At 33.7% G+C, this 16,836-nt stretch overlaps 1 protein-coding gene across 1 annotated transcript in view; it reads left to right on the forward strand.

Moving 5' to 3' along the window:
• KHDRBS2 (KH RNA binding domain containing, signal transduction associated 2) overlaps nt 1-16,836 on the forward strand; it is a gene marked incomplete at its 3' end in the record, with an annotated part of 661,356 nt that overhangs the window by 202,156 nt on the left and 442,364 nt on the right. The window contains exon 3 of the mRNA XM_079934322.1: nt 13,783-13,899. Within this exon, the coding sequence (XP_079790448.1) occupies nt 13,783-13,899 (117 nt within the window). The remainder of the gene's footprint in view (nt 1-13,782; nt 13,900-16,836) is intronic.

The raw sequence follows: 16,836 nt of genomic DNA on the forward strand, positions 1-16,836 counted from the left end.
ATCTCATTGCAGTTTTGATTTGCATTTCCCTGATGATTAGTGATGTTAAGCATCTTCCCATGTGCCTGTTGGCCATCTGCATTTCCTCTTTGGAAAAATATTTACTCAGTTCTTCTGTCCATTTTCAATTGGGTTGTTTGTTTTTTTGATGTTGAGTTGTATGAGCTGTTTATATATGCTGGATATTTAACCCCTTATTGGTCATATTATTTGCAAATATTTTCTCCCGTTCAGTAGGTTGTCTCTCTTCATTTTGTTTATCATTTCCTTTGCTGTGCAAAAGCTTTTAAGTTTAATGAGATCTCACTTGTTTAGTTTTGCTTTTATTTCATTTGCTTTAGGAGATGGATCCAAAAACATATTGCTGTAATTTATGTCAAAGCGTGTTCTGCCTATGCTTTCCTCTAGGAGTTTTATGGTTTCTGGTCTTATACTTAGGTCTTTAATTCATTTTGAATTTATTTTTTTATATGGTGTTAGAGAATGTTCTAAGTTCATTCTTTTACATGTAGTTGTCCAGTTTTCCCAGCACCACTTATTGAAGAGTAAAGCCATCCTTTTTTAATGGTCATATTCTACATGAATGGTTAATGGGTTAATCTGTAAATAATAGTATATCAAATTTATTTATAATAAATTTTTATATTTATAATATCCACCTTTTATTTAAAACATGAGAGAAATTTTTATATTTATTTTATATAAATAAAATAATATATATATATATAATATATATATATATATTATATTTTATATATAATATAAAAATATTATAAATATTTTTATATTTATAATATCCACCTTTTATTTAAAACATGAGAGAAAAAACATAGCATACTAAATAAAAGTATAGTGAAACATATATCCTTACACAGGAAAACCCAAGATATACTTTCTTCACAGTGGACAGACTGTTCTGGATTGTAGTGAATCACTGCTTGTGCTTATTAGTTCATGATTTAAAGCAATTATGTTCAGATATGCTGGGCAGAATTTTACTACAGACTTTGCCACATGGATTATCAACCTCTTGCAAGTCAGTTGAGAAAGCAGTTTGCCTATGGAGAAGTAAGATATGATGATAAAGATTTTGAGAAGAAATTGGTTAAAAAATATAGCTGGCTTTTTCTCTATGGGCTAGTCTCTCAACAATGACATATAAAAATATTCCCTTTTAGTAGCAAATGCAAAAAATATTGACCACTTCTAAAATATGTCATTTGCCATTTTGCATCAAAGCACTTTAAAACCTTTTAACACCACAGAAGTAGAAACTAAAGTACATTAAATATACTGTCTGTGGTATAATATTCTTCAGAATATTAGATCTTAGGTATAGAATAATTATTACATCTCATGCACACTTTCATGAATTTAGTAAACTTTCCTTTCAATTCCTGTCATGAATTCTATGGTATAAATGATAACAAAGAAATGATCCTTTTTTTGTTTCCTCTGATAAAGAGTAAATTATAAATTAAGATACTTTATTTTTAAAAGTCAAATAATCATCAGTTTTAATCTTTGTTTTGGAGAAAATTGTTAAAAATTCTTCACCTACCTAGGGATGAACTCATATTTGTGGGTTTTAAAACTTGATAATTTAAATAATCAAAACCACTTTACATGTTTAATAATATGTTCTAAATCTCTGATAAACCTGTGAACCTTTGATAAATATGTTAAGAAACTTGATAAAAGAAACCACACACATACTCCTCAAAATAACATTTTTTATAACATTGTTCATTACTTGTATATTATTTTAGTATTATCATCATTGGATTCAAAAGCATGGCCAGAAATTTCTAAACCTCAGTCACTTGGAATTCACATTTAGGCTGCTTTATGTTCATAAAATATGCCAAGGCATTATGTGGTTGGAGTGAATCGCAAAATTGCTGTAGACTACTTTAGGTGATTTTACAAAGAAGGCATCATGCAAATATTCTTCCAGCATTTACTGAGTCATTTTGCTGAAAACAACAAAAAATGCCATTGTAATTATGTTAGACATGTATTTTTCAAATGTATGGTCAAATGCTTTATCCCTTATGTTGTAAAAGTATTGATACTTAGCGAAACAAACATTTTATTATTTTTTTTTAATCAGAGGAGACACTATACCTATTGATATTGTGCCTTCCTCATGTATTCCATTTGTGCCCAATCTTACATTGCTTTGCGACATATTATTTCTCTCGCTAGATTATTACTTATTCACTCAACAATTCATTTCTTCCTTCAATTTATTTAATAGAATACCTACTATGTATTGAGCTGTCAGACATCAATTTGGTCAATTAGGACAATTCTAAAGGTAACTGAGTCAAACTGAAGGTAACAATCATGTCTGTATGGTGTTTAAAGGGGAAGAACAAAGAAGCTGGGATTACTCATCATCTTGTGACCTTTCTGTTTCATTTCTTTTATTTATTTATTTATTTATTTATTTATTTATTTATTTAGATAGTTAGTTAGTTATGACTGCGTTGACTTTTCGTCACTCTGCATGGGCTTTCTCTAGTTGTGGCGAGCGGGGGATACTCTTTCTTGTATTGCGCGGGCTTCTCATTATGGTGGTTTCTCTTTGTTGTGGAGCATGGGCTCTAGGTGCGTAGGCTTCAGTAATTGTGGTACACGGGCCCAGTATTTGTGGTTCACAGACTCTAGAGTGCAGGCTCAGTGGTTGTGGCACACTGGCTTAGCTGCTCCGAGGCAGATGGGATCTTCCTGGCCAGGGCTTGAACCAGTGTCCCCTGTGTTGGCAGACGGATTCTTAACCACTGTGCCACCAGCAAAGTCCCATCGGTTTCATTTCTTAATCTCAGTTTCAAGAGTCAGGATGTCTCTGGTATATGATTCTCTGGCCAGGTGGTCCGTGGCCTGGGGGTCTGTGAGCTCATCTTGCCCTGGAGAAGCAACCCGAGTTTGTACATTAATGATGAAATGTGATGATACAACAGCAATTTTAGTCACCTGATGCTGGATGATTAGTGGTCAGTGAGCACAGGACTGAGGTCAGAGGGGACAAGCAAGGGGATAAAGTTTTGGATGGAGATTAATCACAAACTCGGTAAGGGAACTCAATTTTAGGGGGACTCCTTTTAGAGTACACCAACACTGAGAAGTCTGCTCACAGCACCCAATCCTTTAACTAATGTTGATCAAAGTGATGGTATTTAATGAGCAAATGAAAAAAAAATAACTTTTTTCTTCACTCTGCTACTGAATTAATATCTAACCTTAGGAATTAAGGCATATCCTTTTAGGATGGTTGGCATTATGTTGTATACAATAAAATACTAAACAATACAATAGGTGATTTTTAGGCAGCCTAAACCTTGAAAAAACTAGATACCAGCCCAGAAACTGAAAAGCAGTTGGCTATTTAACTATGTTTAAGTTGAAAATAAATGTATAATTGGAATGGAATGTAGGCTCCATAGGGTCAAGGAACTTTGTTTTATGCCCTTCTCCATTCCTCGTGCCTGACACATAGTAGATGTTCAATAAATTCTTCTTGAATGATTATGTCCTCATCAAACATAAGCTCATATACTGACATCATGACATTGTGTGGAGAGGAAGAAGACTTGTAAAGAACAAACATCACTATTTTGGACATGTAAATGCAGTTTATAAGAGACATATGTGACACTTTCAGGATTCTATACAATGGCACCACTGTGGTTTATTTAAAGGTTTTTAAAATTCTGAAATATAAGAATATAGCAAGTATTAAGCTGTTATTTTTGTGACTATTTAAAAGGCCAAAAAAGTATCTGTTAAGTAATTAAATTTGCAAAGATTTGGATGAAAGAAGAATTATGTACCTATGTGTCACTGTGCTGAGAAAACATTTAGTCATCATGACTCTATGGCAGTCTCATCTGTGTGGTGCTCTAGAAACAGTTTTTATTGGCAGTTGTACACACTGAACAAATTAGGGTTTGGGTTTGAATCGTAGTAGTAATTATGATTAGGGCTCTTAATGTTGATACTTTTCACTAAATAATAGAGTTTTAAACGAATCTTTTCAAATAATAATACCTTGAGCTTGGGGAAGGTGCCCTTAGAGTTGTATAAATGGGGCAAAGATGGGCTCAGGAGATATTTCCAGACACTCCACACAGGATGAAAAACATTTAAAACATGACCAAATGTACTTTAGTTGCCTATGAAAGGAGACTGTGATTTGCACATACAAGTGCTCAAACATATTGAAGGATTATTTATAGCAGAACTAATGGGACATTAATTGTGTGTGTTTACATTTTAAAAATTCATGTTCAGTTTTTATCAGCATGTTCTCAAGGTGTTTTTTTTTTTGCCATTTCTATGAAACCCAAACCATTATGTATACTATGGTGTGACTTTAACATACATCATATTATTTTGAAACTTGAGACAAATACTGATTAAGCACAAGGTAAACCCCACCAACACATATTAAAGGACCCACATGTTTATAGTTGATACTGATGGATTCTTTTTCACTAGCTGTGTATGCTTCCTTCAAATTCAAGTACTTCCTTCTGAAATGGGATTGTTTGATCTTATGACAAGCAAGAGTAATTGAATATGAAAGAGAATGTATATGTATATATATTCTCTTTCATATTCCTTTCCATTATGGTTTATCACAGGATTTTGAATATAGTTCCCTGTGCTATACAGTAGGACCTTATTGTTTATCCATTCTATAATACCAATTTTCATTTGCTAATCCCAAACTCCCACTCCTACCCTCTCCCACCCTCTCCCCCTTGGCAACCACCAGTCTATTCTCTATGTCTCTGATTCTGTTTCATTAATAGGTTCATTTGTGTCATATTTTAGATTCCACATATAAGTGATATCATATGGTATTTGTCTTTCTCTTTCTGACTTACTCCACTTAGTATGATAATCTCTAGTTGCATCCATGTTGCTGCAAATGGCATTATTTCCTTCTTTTTTATGGCTGAGTAGTATTCCATTTTACATATGTACCCCATCTTCTTTATCCGTTCATCTGTTGATGGACATTTAGTTTGTTTCCAAATGTCTTGGCTATTGTGAATAGTGCTGCTATGAACATAGGGGTGCATGTATCTTTTTGAATTATAGTTTTGTCTGGATTTGCACAGGAGTGGGATTGCTGGATCATATGGTAATTCTATTTTTAGTTTTCTGAGGAACCTCCATACTGTTTTCCACAGTGGCTGCACCAACTTACATTCCCACCAACAGTGTAGGAGGGTCACCTTTTCTCCACACCCTCTCCAGCATTTGCTGTTTGTAGAGTTTTTAACGATGGCCATTCTGAATGGTGTTATGTGGTACCTCATTGTAGTTTTGACTTGCGTTTCTCTAACAATTAGCGATGTTGAGCATCTTTTTGTGTGCCTATTGGACATCTGTATTTCTTCTTTGGAGAAATGTCTCTTTAGGTCTTCTGCCCATTTTTTGATTGGGTTGTTTGTTTTTTTTGTTGTCTACTCGTATGAGCTGTTTGTATATTTTGGAAATTAAACCTTTGTCAGTTGCATCATTTGCAAATATTTTCTCCCATTCTTTAGGTTGTCTTTTCACTTTGTTTATGGTTTCTTTTGCTTTACAGAATCTTGTAAGTTGATTAGGTCCCATTAGTTTATTTTTGGTTTTATTTCTATTTCCTTGGTAAGCTGACCTAAGAAACCATTTGTACTATTTATGTCAGAGAATGTTATGCCTATGTTCTCTTCTAAGAGTTTTATGGTGCTATGTCTTATGTTTAAGTCTTTAAGCCATTTTGAGTTTATTTTTGTGTATGGTGAGAGGGCGTGTTCTAACATCATTGATTTACATGCAGATGTCCAACTTTCCCAAAACCACTTGCTGAAGAGACTTTTTCCCATTGTATATTCTTGCCTCCTTTGTCAAAGATTAATTGACTGTAGGTGTGTGGGTTTATTTCTGGGATCTCTATTCTGTTCCATTGATCTGTATGTCTGTTTCTGTGCCAATACCACACTGTTTTGATTACTGTAGCTTTGTAGTATTGTCTGAAGACTGTAATGGCTATGCCTCCTGCTTTGTTCTTTCTCTTCAGGATTGCCTTAGCAATTCTGGGTCTTTTATAGTTCCATATGAACTTTAGGATTATTTGTTCTACTTTTGTGAAAAAGGTCATGGGTAATTTGATAAGGATCATATTAAATCTGTAGATAGCTTTGGGTAGTATGGTCATTTTAACAATATTAATTCTTCTAATCCAAGAGCATGTCATATATTTTCATTTCTTTGAATCATCTTCAGTTTCCTTTATTAATGTTTTTTAGTTCTCAGTGTATAAGTCTTTCACTTCCTTGGGGAGGTTTATTCCTAACTATTTTATTTTTTGTGTTGCAATTTTAAAAGGTATTGTTTTTTGCATTCCCTTTCTGATATTTCATTGTAAGTGTAAATAAATGCAACTGATTTCTGTATACTAACCTTGTATCCTGCTACCTTGCTGAATTCGTTTATCTGTTCTAGTAGTTTTTGTGTGGAGTCTTTATGGTTTTCTATATATAGTATCATACCATTTCATATAATGACAATTTTACCTCTTCCCTTCCAATTTGGATACCTTTTATTTGTTTTTCTTGTCTGATAAATAAGATTGACAAGCCTCTGGCCAGGCTCACCAAGAAGAAAAGAGAGAGAACACAAACAAAATAAGAAATGAAAAAGGAGACATAACAACTGATAACACAGAATTAAAAAAACTAAGGGAATACTATGAACAATTATATGCCAACAAATTTGATAATCTAGAAGAAATGGACAAGTTTCCAGAAACATACAGCCCAACAAAACTGAATCAAGAAGAAATAGATAATTTGAACAGAACAATCACTAGAACTGAAATAGAATCTGTAATTTTAAAAATCCCTACAAACAAAAGTCTAAGACCAGACGGCTTCACAGATGAATTATACCAAACATACAAAGAAGAACTTATACTGACCCTTCTCAAACTCTTCCAGAAAGTTGAACAGGAGGGAACACTGCCAAGGACATTCTGTGAAGCCACCATCACCCTGATACCAAAACCAGACAAACAAAGACACCACCAAAAAAGAAAATTACAGGCCAATATCTTTGATGACTATAGATGGAAAAATTCTCAAAAAAATATTAGCAAACCAAATCCAACAACACATAAAAAAAAGTCATACACCACGACCATGTCTTATTCATCCCAAGTTCACAAGGACAGTTCAACATATGCAGATCAATCAATGTGATACACCACATTAACAAAAGAAGTCAAAAATCACATGATCATCTCAATAGATGCAGAAAAACATTTGACAGAATTCAACATCCATTCATGACAAAAAGTCTTACCAAAGTGGGGATAGAGGGAACATATCTCAAAATAGTAAAAACTATTTATGACAAACCCACAGCCAATATAATACTCAATGGTGAAAAGTTGAAAGCCTTTCCGCTAAAATCTGGAACAAGACAAGGATGCCCACTCTCACCACTTCTATAAAACATTCTTATTTTTCTTCCCTATGTTCTTGAATACTCATCATTGTCTATTTTGTTAAATTGAAAGTAGTTTTCTTTGATAGAGTCCTATGTAAATTCCAAATTGTGTTATTTAATTCTACAGACATAGCTTGATATTTTTATGATTGAATAAATCTCTATTCCCTTGATTACTAATGTTCTTTGTTGATTGCTGTGGTGAATACCTGAAATGTTGTCTTTTCCTGTCTATTTATACAAGAAGGCTATTTTTTGATCTGCAACTGTGGTCTCTCTTTGTGCAGTCTGCCCCAATTGCTTTACTTTTTTTTAACAGCAGCAAACACAAGGATAGACTAGTAAACACTGATTTAATGTTGAGTTCCCAAAGTGCAGAACAGAAGCTCTGTGAAGTCTTACCAGTTAAGAAGGGGATTCACCCCCAAATCAGGATTAGGATGGAGATAAAAATAGTGTTCAGGTATGAACAGATGAGGACAAGAGGAATTTGAGGATCAGGAGGTGAGGGCGTTCAAGTCCAGCTGTGTCCTATGAAAGAAGAAGAAGGAGCAGGAGTGGCATCAGGAGACTCTTCACAAGTGGCCAGATGGTCAGCACTGCCTTTTGTCACAAAGCAGGTATAGACATGGTGCCCACAAAGGAGAAAACTAGATGAGGTGCAGCACCTCTCCTAGTAGAGAAGGAATGGAGTTGCTGGAGTTAGTTTATAAACAGGTGACTAGAAAAATGCCACTTGTGAACAGGTTTATTTCATCCAAGTATTCGTCAGATATTATTAATCATGAGGAAATATATTAATAATAAGGAAAGAGCAAATGGGAGTCTATAGATAAGACATTCTAGGGTATCCTGGTTGAATTGGTAAATATTGAAATATGTATGCCCAATATTATTAAATTTATATTCACCTGATTTAAAAGTGTTCTTGGATTCACTCTGTTAAAAATGTTCCTAAAATATTTTTCTTAAAATGTCTCTCGTTTTATGATAAACACTTGCTTTTTCCGAAATTATGTTTTGTCACTTTACAAACTCACTGAAATATGTTCTTTCTATTAATTTTACTTGACACAGTTTAAATTTTTGCTTTTGGAAAAAAAATAAAAATCTGATTAAAATGCTCAGAAGAATTTTTGAATATAAAATTATTACAAAACAACAGCTTAATGACTTCAACATTAATCATAAATGAATGCACAAATTTAATTTTCTTAAAACACATGTGGATAAAATACTTTGAAATTATTTGAAGATATCTAACATACTGAAAACACTCTATTGAGTGTTCACTCTATTGAGTCTTAAGACTCTATAGAGATTCCCAAGTTACCAAATTGCGGCTAAATATTGAAGGCACTGTTGTGTAGCTCTTGAGTTATTTTCTGTGTACAAAAGAGATTTGCTCTAATGAAAAGGTTAGGACCAACCGTTGTCAGCGAACTGACCATTCACCTGCCATGATTATGTTACTTGGCTTTGTTTGAAGGGGGACTGCACATAGACTGAAAGCAGAGGAATGACAATGTCTTGTCAGAACACAACTTTTCTACTGGCTATTTTCAGAACTAATCTAAAAATAAATTTCCAAAACCTAAGCACAAGTTCAAAAATCTGTGATCAGTTTCACGATTACTTCTGATGTGTTAAAATCTCGAAAAGAAATGGTGTCCAGGCTTTCCTGAAAACAAGTCCACTTGAGCGAGGAAGAGGGAGAGAGGTGGGCTGGCAGTGTTCTTTGTGGGAGTTTGGAGGGAGGCGCCCTGGTTGTGGTATAGGCAGCCCCTTCTTGCCACCCCACGCGCATGCGCTATGAGCTCATCCACGTGGGGGACTCAGCAGAGTGTGCTTGGTACATGGTGAACTTTCAAAAAAGGTTAATTGTAGCAAGTAATAGAGATCAATAGTTATAACAATATAATACATAATAAATACAAAAAATAAAATATTAACAATATAAAAATAATAAAAGAATTAAGGATTACCAAAGTCAAACTTCACTAGAGGTGTCAGGTACAATTACAGTCTACCGAAACAATAATAATGTAATAATAACAGCCTATATTTGTCGAGCTCTTATTGTGCATGTATTAGTATTTTTATTATCTCTATTTACAGATAAGAAAAATGAAGATTAGGGGAATGTAAGCAATATAGCCAAATTGGTACAGCTAGTGAATTTACAAACCCACGAAATCGGGCTTCAGAAACATGCTCGTAAGAATTGTGCTCTACATATTCACTGATGTTGGGGCATTTTTACTTATCCAAATAATAGTTGTGTATTAAAAAAAAAGTCCTCTGAGCCATTCCCCAGTGTTGGCTCTAAAAACTCCAGATATTAGGGAAGAGATGAAATCACTTCAGGAAATTTCAACTATGATTAAAAAAATAAAATACTTTTTGTCAAAAGCAAATGGTAGATTGCACATTTATAAATTATAAAAACATATTAAAAGAAGAACTGATTGCTTTAAAAAGTTACATAATTAATGTTAATCAAGAAACATATTTTCTGTTAATTTGTGAAATTAAGTCTCTGATTATACAACATATTCATTCTGTTGGATGTTTGTATTCTATTCCAAAAAGTAGAGTTTGTGAAAGAATTAAAGGTGATGTCTCTCTTACAGCTTCAGCACAATTTGGTTTCAAATTGGACATTGGTTAAAAATAAAGCTACTGTATTGAAATAGATGTTGAAAAATGTGTCACAATAATCAAGGCAGAGGACAAACTTCTGAGAGTTGGGACTATGTATATATTTTGTCAATAACCTGTCTCCAGCCAAGACTGCCTGAAATGCTACCTCTTCCTCTCAGAGTCATAAGCACCCCAATGGAGACATCACTTTGAGTGCTTTGGTATTTTTGAATTTGAAGCTTTACTACTACCTGCAAAGGGACAAGAAGGTTATGTAGAGTACTAGAAGTCCAATCAAATTTTACTCAACTGGATTGCTCTATTTGATTTCTTTTAAAAGTTGTACAATTGTCAACCGATTCAAAGTATATGTATAATTTTCAAGTAGAGTGTGAAAAAATAAAATGAACACTCATGAACTTCTAAGTAACAGTCTAAAATATTACCTATTGCTTTGACACGACCTGTTTGTTTCTCTTTGATCACATTCCCTACTATCCATTCCATTCCCAGAGTTACTAAGGTCTTGAATTTTGTGTTTATTATTATACCTGTTATTTAAAAATTGGATGTACTACTCATGCATATATTCATAATTTTAAAATTATTGAACTTTGTTGAGTTTTATAAAAACAGTGTCATATGTCTAGAGCTTGAATTTTTCAAAGTTTTATTTCTAGAATTTGTTCATGAGATTTCATATAGTTATGGGTAATTTATGTTCACTGCTGTAAATATTCCACTATGGGTATGTGACAATGTACTTACTCATTTGTGTCAGTCATGGTTCTGATGGGAAAATAGAATCCACTCTCTACATAATAGTTATAATGTGTAATTCAGGACTGACATGACTCTTGGAAGATGGGGGAAGGGACGTTAGGAAGGCTGCCACCAGGGGACATGAAGATCTGAGCCCCACGCCTGCAAGGACCTGGGACTGGGCCTGTGGAGTGGTCTGTGGGGCTGCCCTATCAACAGAGTAGGACTCATGTGGAGGTCAGTAAGCAGCCGTGTCTGACCACTGTGATTTGCCAGGAGTAATGGACTGCAGTTCATGTTCACCTTCTAAATCTCATGCAACCTTCTGTCACTGGCAGAATCCAGCACCAAAGGAAACACATCGTAAGGAGTCCTATGCACGTGTCTGAGGTGTGGACACATGTTAGTGTGGTGTCCAGGTGAGGGCACACCACCACTGAATTGATGATTTTCCCCAGTTATTTTTGTTCCTACAAGCCTTGAGACTTTGAACATTCTTGTACACATGCTAAGATTTCTCTAGAGAATATACCTGGGAATGGGTATGTGAGGCATGGGTTAAATGCATTTACAGATTTACAGGACGATGCCAGCAGGGTTGTACTTACTCACAGTCCTACAAGCAGTGTATATGAGTCTCTGTGGCTCCACATTCTGGTCAGTGTTTGGTTTCTGACTCCTTATTTCTACCACCATAATGTGTGTGAAATGGGATCTCACTGTGGTCTTAATTTGATTTTTGTTTAACTGTTAATAAGGTTGAATATTCTCCCTTTTTCTTTGGCCATTCTCTTCCTTCTTCATGATTATACCTATTATCTTTTGTTTGTCTTTTCCTTACAGTTTTGTACTTGGGATTGTAAACTAATAATTTATTGTTAACATATAATGTAAATAGTCTCCAAATTTGTGGCTTATATTTTTTGCCTTTCTTATGGTATATTTTAATAAACAGATATTCTTAATTTAATCAGGCTTTTATTCTACTCTTAGCATATTTTTACATCTTGTTTTAGAACTCTTAGACATTATTTCCTTATAATTTCTCTTATGAGGAAATTCTAAAATTTGTCTTTCAGACCTAAGTCTATAATCCATCTGTATTTATTTTTTTGCTATGGTGTACAAAGCAATTTCACTGTTCTTATTATGGAGAGGCTGTTATGCTCTACATTTGACAGTTCCTTCTTTCCTTAGTATATTAGTTTTCTACTGTTGCTGTAAGAATTACCACAAAATTAGTGGCTTAAACCACAACAGCGTTGTGTACAATCTCCCAAGACTGAACCAGGAAGAATGCAATGGTAAATGGGATTGTTCCCTTAATTTCTCTTTCTGATATTTCATTGTTAGTGTATAGAAATGCAAAGATTTCTGTATATTAATTTTGTTATCCTTTAACTTTACAGAATTCATTGATGAGCTCTAGTAGTTTTCTGGTGGCATCTTTAGGATTTTCTATGTATAGTATCATGTCATCTGGAAACAGTGACAGTTTTACTTTTTCCTTTCCAATTTGGATTCTTTCTATTTCCTTTTCTTCTCTGGTTGCTGTGGCTGGGACTTCCAAAACTAGGTTGAATAAAAGTGGTGAGAGTGGGCATCCTGATCTTAGAGGGAATGATTTCAGCTTTTCACTTTTAAATATAATGTTATTAGGTGTGGGTTTGTCATATATGGCCTTTATTATGTATGTGGCACTTCTGTTGAAAATCAGTTTGACCATCTAAGCATGGTCTTTCTGAACTTTATATTGTTCTGTTTACCTTACTTGCCTATAGATATGGCAATCCACACTCCAGTACAGCACTAAATAGCTGTGGTAAGAACAGGTATCTTGACTTTATCCTGGATTTAGGGGAAAAGCATTTAATCTTTTACCATTAAATGTGGTTTAGTTCTTACTCTGGGATCACAGGTTTAAAAAATAGAATAACTCTGATTTAGAAGACAGTTACCTAATTTTATTTTTCTCCATTTCATGTGCCCAACATAGTTTTTAGTGCAATTTAAGACTTTTGTATTTTTAAAATTAATGAGTGAGTGATTGCCTGAGTCACTTGGTGTGGTGCTGTGCCTTTAGTAGCTGGCAACATACTCTGATATCTGCTTTTAGTTCCCTTGTTTTTAACCATATTTTAGGATTATTAAATAAATTAGATAGGTTCCCCCACTCCCAGAATTTTCCATTTAGGCAAATGGTTTTGTATATATGCTCTATCTAGCATTTTAAACTTTTCTGTATGTGTTCACATCTTTTATTTGCTGATCCTTAGAACAACTCTTTAACATAGAGAAGGTAAGATCAAAGAACAGTTGAATCTCTTTATTTCCAATCATTAAATTTGGAGTGGAATGTTATAGGCATAGACAATACTTATCAAACATAAATATTAAATTTTACTTTAAAAAAAATTAAAAATATTTACTTTTACAATTTTGAATGTGCATAGACATGTTAAAATTGTTTTTTATTTCAATAATCTGATTGGAGAGAAAAAGCCTTTAAAAATTTTGTAAACCCTAGTGCTTCTCCCTAATTTTATTCTTGAGTAATTTATTTATCTATGTGATTATATGAGTAAATGATATGTTCAAAATATTACTGACTTTGGCATTCCTTTGGAAAGAAGTGTCTTTTTAAAAGTGGATCTGATCTCGGAGGTCTGAGATGGTTTTCTCTCTGTGTGTGTGTGTGTGTGTGTGTGTGTGTGTGTGTCTGTGTCTGTGTCTGTGTGTTTGGGTATGTGAATAGCATAACTCTCTTCTCCATGGTAAAGATTGAAAAACCCATAACCCATCAGTTTTGCTTGGTGTAAATTATTACTTTTCTCTATTTAAAACAGACATTCTATTGATTTTGTTTCCTAGTTCAATTTTGTGGGGAAATTGCTTGGACCAAGAGGAAACTCCTTGAAGAGGCTACAGGAAGAAACAGGTGCTAAAATGTCTATCCTGGGCAAAGGATCAATGAGAGATAAAGCAAAGGTATGAACTTTGAATTTGATACTTAACATACACAGGGAGTTACCTGTAACAGGATGGTCACATTTACAAGCACATATGAGCTGTCCTCCAATTATTTCCCATGAATTTTACCCTTTGGGATTACTCTGTTGCACTTTCTGATGTCTCCCCTATTTTCATAAAAAATCAATTACTGGTCTTTTTCTCCCAAAACATGTAATTCTGTATTTTTATTCTTTTTAGTCCTCTGTGTAGGTTGCTGTCAAATCTTTTCATTTTTTTCTGCGTCCTCCATAGGATGTTTCTATATGTGTGTGCTCATTTTCTTTAATTCCCTGACTGGATCCCTGTTCTTTCTTCAGCTGTATCACCGGATCCCATCCACCATATCATTCCCTCATGTTATCTCTCTGCTCTATTTCACTCAGATCCTCTTACCTGAAGCAATTTCAAATACTTATCTGCAAATCTAAGAGAATTTCACTTATTTTTTGAAATGCTTCAGTGATATTAAACAACTCACTTGATCCCCAAAGAAAAATAAGCTAAAAACTATTATCAACTTGGATATTTGAAGTGATTTATTTTGCATCTGAACTACATCATTTTCCCATTTTATAAAGTGATAGCAATTTTCTCTGTGTTAGTATTCTGTGTTAAAATAACTATTTATAGAGATTTATTCAAAAAGTATGTCTGTATTTTCATATATTCTTTAATTTTTTTTTTGTTATATGTTCTCCAGATATCTCAAAGTCTTACAACAGAAACTTCATTTTTCATGCATTTATTCTCTCACACTTTCTTTTTTCCTCACACATTCTTTAAGATTTAGATTAGGCAGGGTCTCCTTCCTTAACCATAAACATATTTTATTGAAATTTTCTGTTTCTCTCATTAAACTGTTAGCTTCCATGGGCCAGAGAAATATCCTAGTCAGCTTTGCATACCCAGAGTCAAGTGTAGTCTCTCCATATTTTTTTAAAGCAAATAGGTGTATATTTTTCATTCCCATGTATTTGGACATTTTTTCCTGTTCATACTGGTTTCTTTCTTTCCTGTGAGCATGTTAGGTACCAGCATAAGTATTTGAAAATCTAGCAAGAAAAAATTTGGTTCTATTAAGTTTCCATTAGGTTTAATTTACTGATATTACCCATTACAAAGTCCTGTTTCTATATTGATTACTTTTTGGGTGATCCATCATGTTTGTTTCTGCTTTGAGTATTTTCATTGCTCCTTTAAAACATAAAAGAAAATGAAAACATTTAATAGCAACAACATCAATAATAATGTATTCTGCTATAAAATATGCTTTTTAGAATGTAGATAAGACTTTAACTGCTAAGGACAACATGGCTGAAATAAAACCACAGACATGGGTGTGAAAAAATTTACCTTAGTAAACACTTGATAAAAATAAATCCTAGGTAAAACTTTTATTGCTATGCTGCTATTTTGCTTCTCTGCCACGTGACCTGAACAGAAAGGAATATTTTATGTGATTTTATATTTCTAGCAAATAAGTAAAACTCATCTGATTCTGCAGTGGAAGTGTATATATGTGTCTGTGTGTATTTATAGAGTGACACAGGCATATATTCCTGTATTAATTACAGAAATATTTGTAATTATTTACAAATAATACATTATGTGTCACACTATGTGTCATTGCAGTTCTGGTTCACAGTAATAAATGTGAGAAAAAAATTTCCTCCTGGAGTTTGCATTCCAGTGGGAGAGACAGACAATAAATAAGTGAATAAATAAATTTTCTACTTTCAGGCATTGATAATTGTTATGGATTAAAATAAAACAGAGGAATGGCAAAGAGGTTAATGATGGGAGTAGTAGTTTGGTATGATGATTAAGTAGAGCACTGGATTATGAGAAGGAACCAACCCAAGAAAAATCAGAATGAGAGAGAATGCAAGTGTGATGGCTCTGAAGGAGAATCTGTGTCTTTATAACTATCCTGGCAACCGTAGCCATATTTTTGTTTATAACCATACTTATTCCCATTTAGCTACCACCCAATTTCTTTGCTGACCTTCATAGCAAAATTCTTCGAGAATGTTATTTGCAATCAGTTGCTCTCATCCATCCTTTTTTTAAATTTAAAATTTTAATTTATTAATAACGTTGACTGTTGCATGCATTTATTGGCTAATTGTATCACTTCTTTTTAAAATCTCCTAATCTTGCCTTTTTTTTCCCCCTTGCAGTTTTATTGAGATACAATTGACATACAGGACTGTATAAGTTTAAGGTGTACAGGATAATGATTTGACTTACATACATCATGAAATAATGATCACAATAATTTAAGTGAGCATTCATCATATCATATATATAAAATAGGAGATAAAGAAAAATTATTTTTTCCTTGTGGTGAGAACTCTTAGGATTAATGCTCTTCACATTCCTATGTATCATACAGCAGTGTTATTATCTACAGTCATCATGTTGAACATTTCATCCTGAGTACTTATTTGTCTTACAACTGGGAGTCTGTACCTATGACCACCTTCCTACAGTTCCCCCTTCCCCAACCCCATGCCTCTGGTAACCACAAATCTGATCTCTTTTTCTAGGTGTTTGTTTTGTTTGTTTTTGAAGTATAATTGACCTGAAACACTGTTAGTTCCTGGGACACAACATAGAAATTCCATATTTCTATACATTTCAAAATGATCACAACAATAAGTTATCATCTGTCACCACACAAAGATATGACATAATTATTGACTATATTCCCCACACTGTACATTTCATACCTGTGACTCATTTATTTTATAACTGGAAGTTTGTGCCTCTTAATCTCCCTCACCTATTTCTCTCCACTCTCCCCTCCCTGCTCTCTGGCAACTGCCTGTTTGTTTTCTGTATCTATGACTCTGTTTCTGTTTGTTATGTTTGTTCATTTGTTTTGATTTTTAGATTCCGTATGTAAGTGAA

Source organism: Stenella coeruleoalba (genome assembly GCF_951394435.1).
Source record: "Stenella coeruleoalba genome assembly, chromosome: 10".
Classification (NCBI taxonomy): domain Eukaryota; kingdom Metazoa; phylum Chordata; class Mammalia; order Artiodactyla; family Delphinidae; genus Stenella; species Stenella coeruleoalba.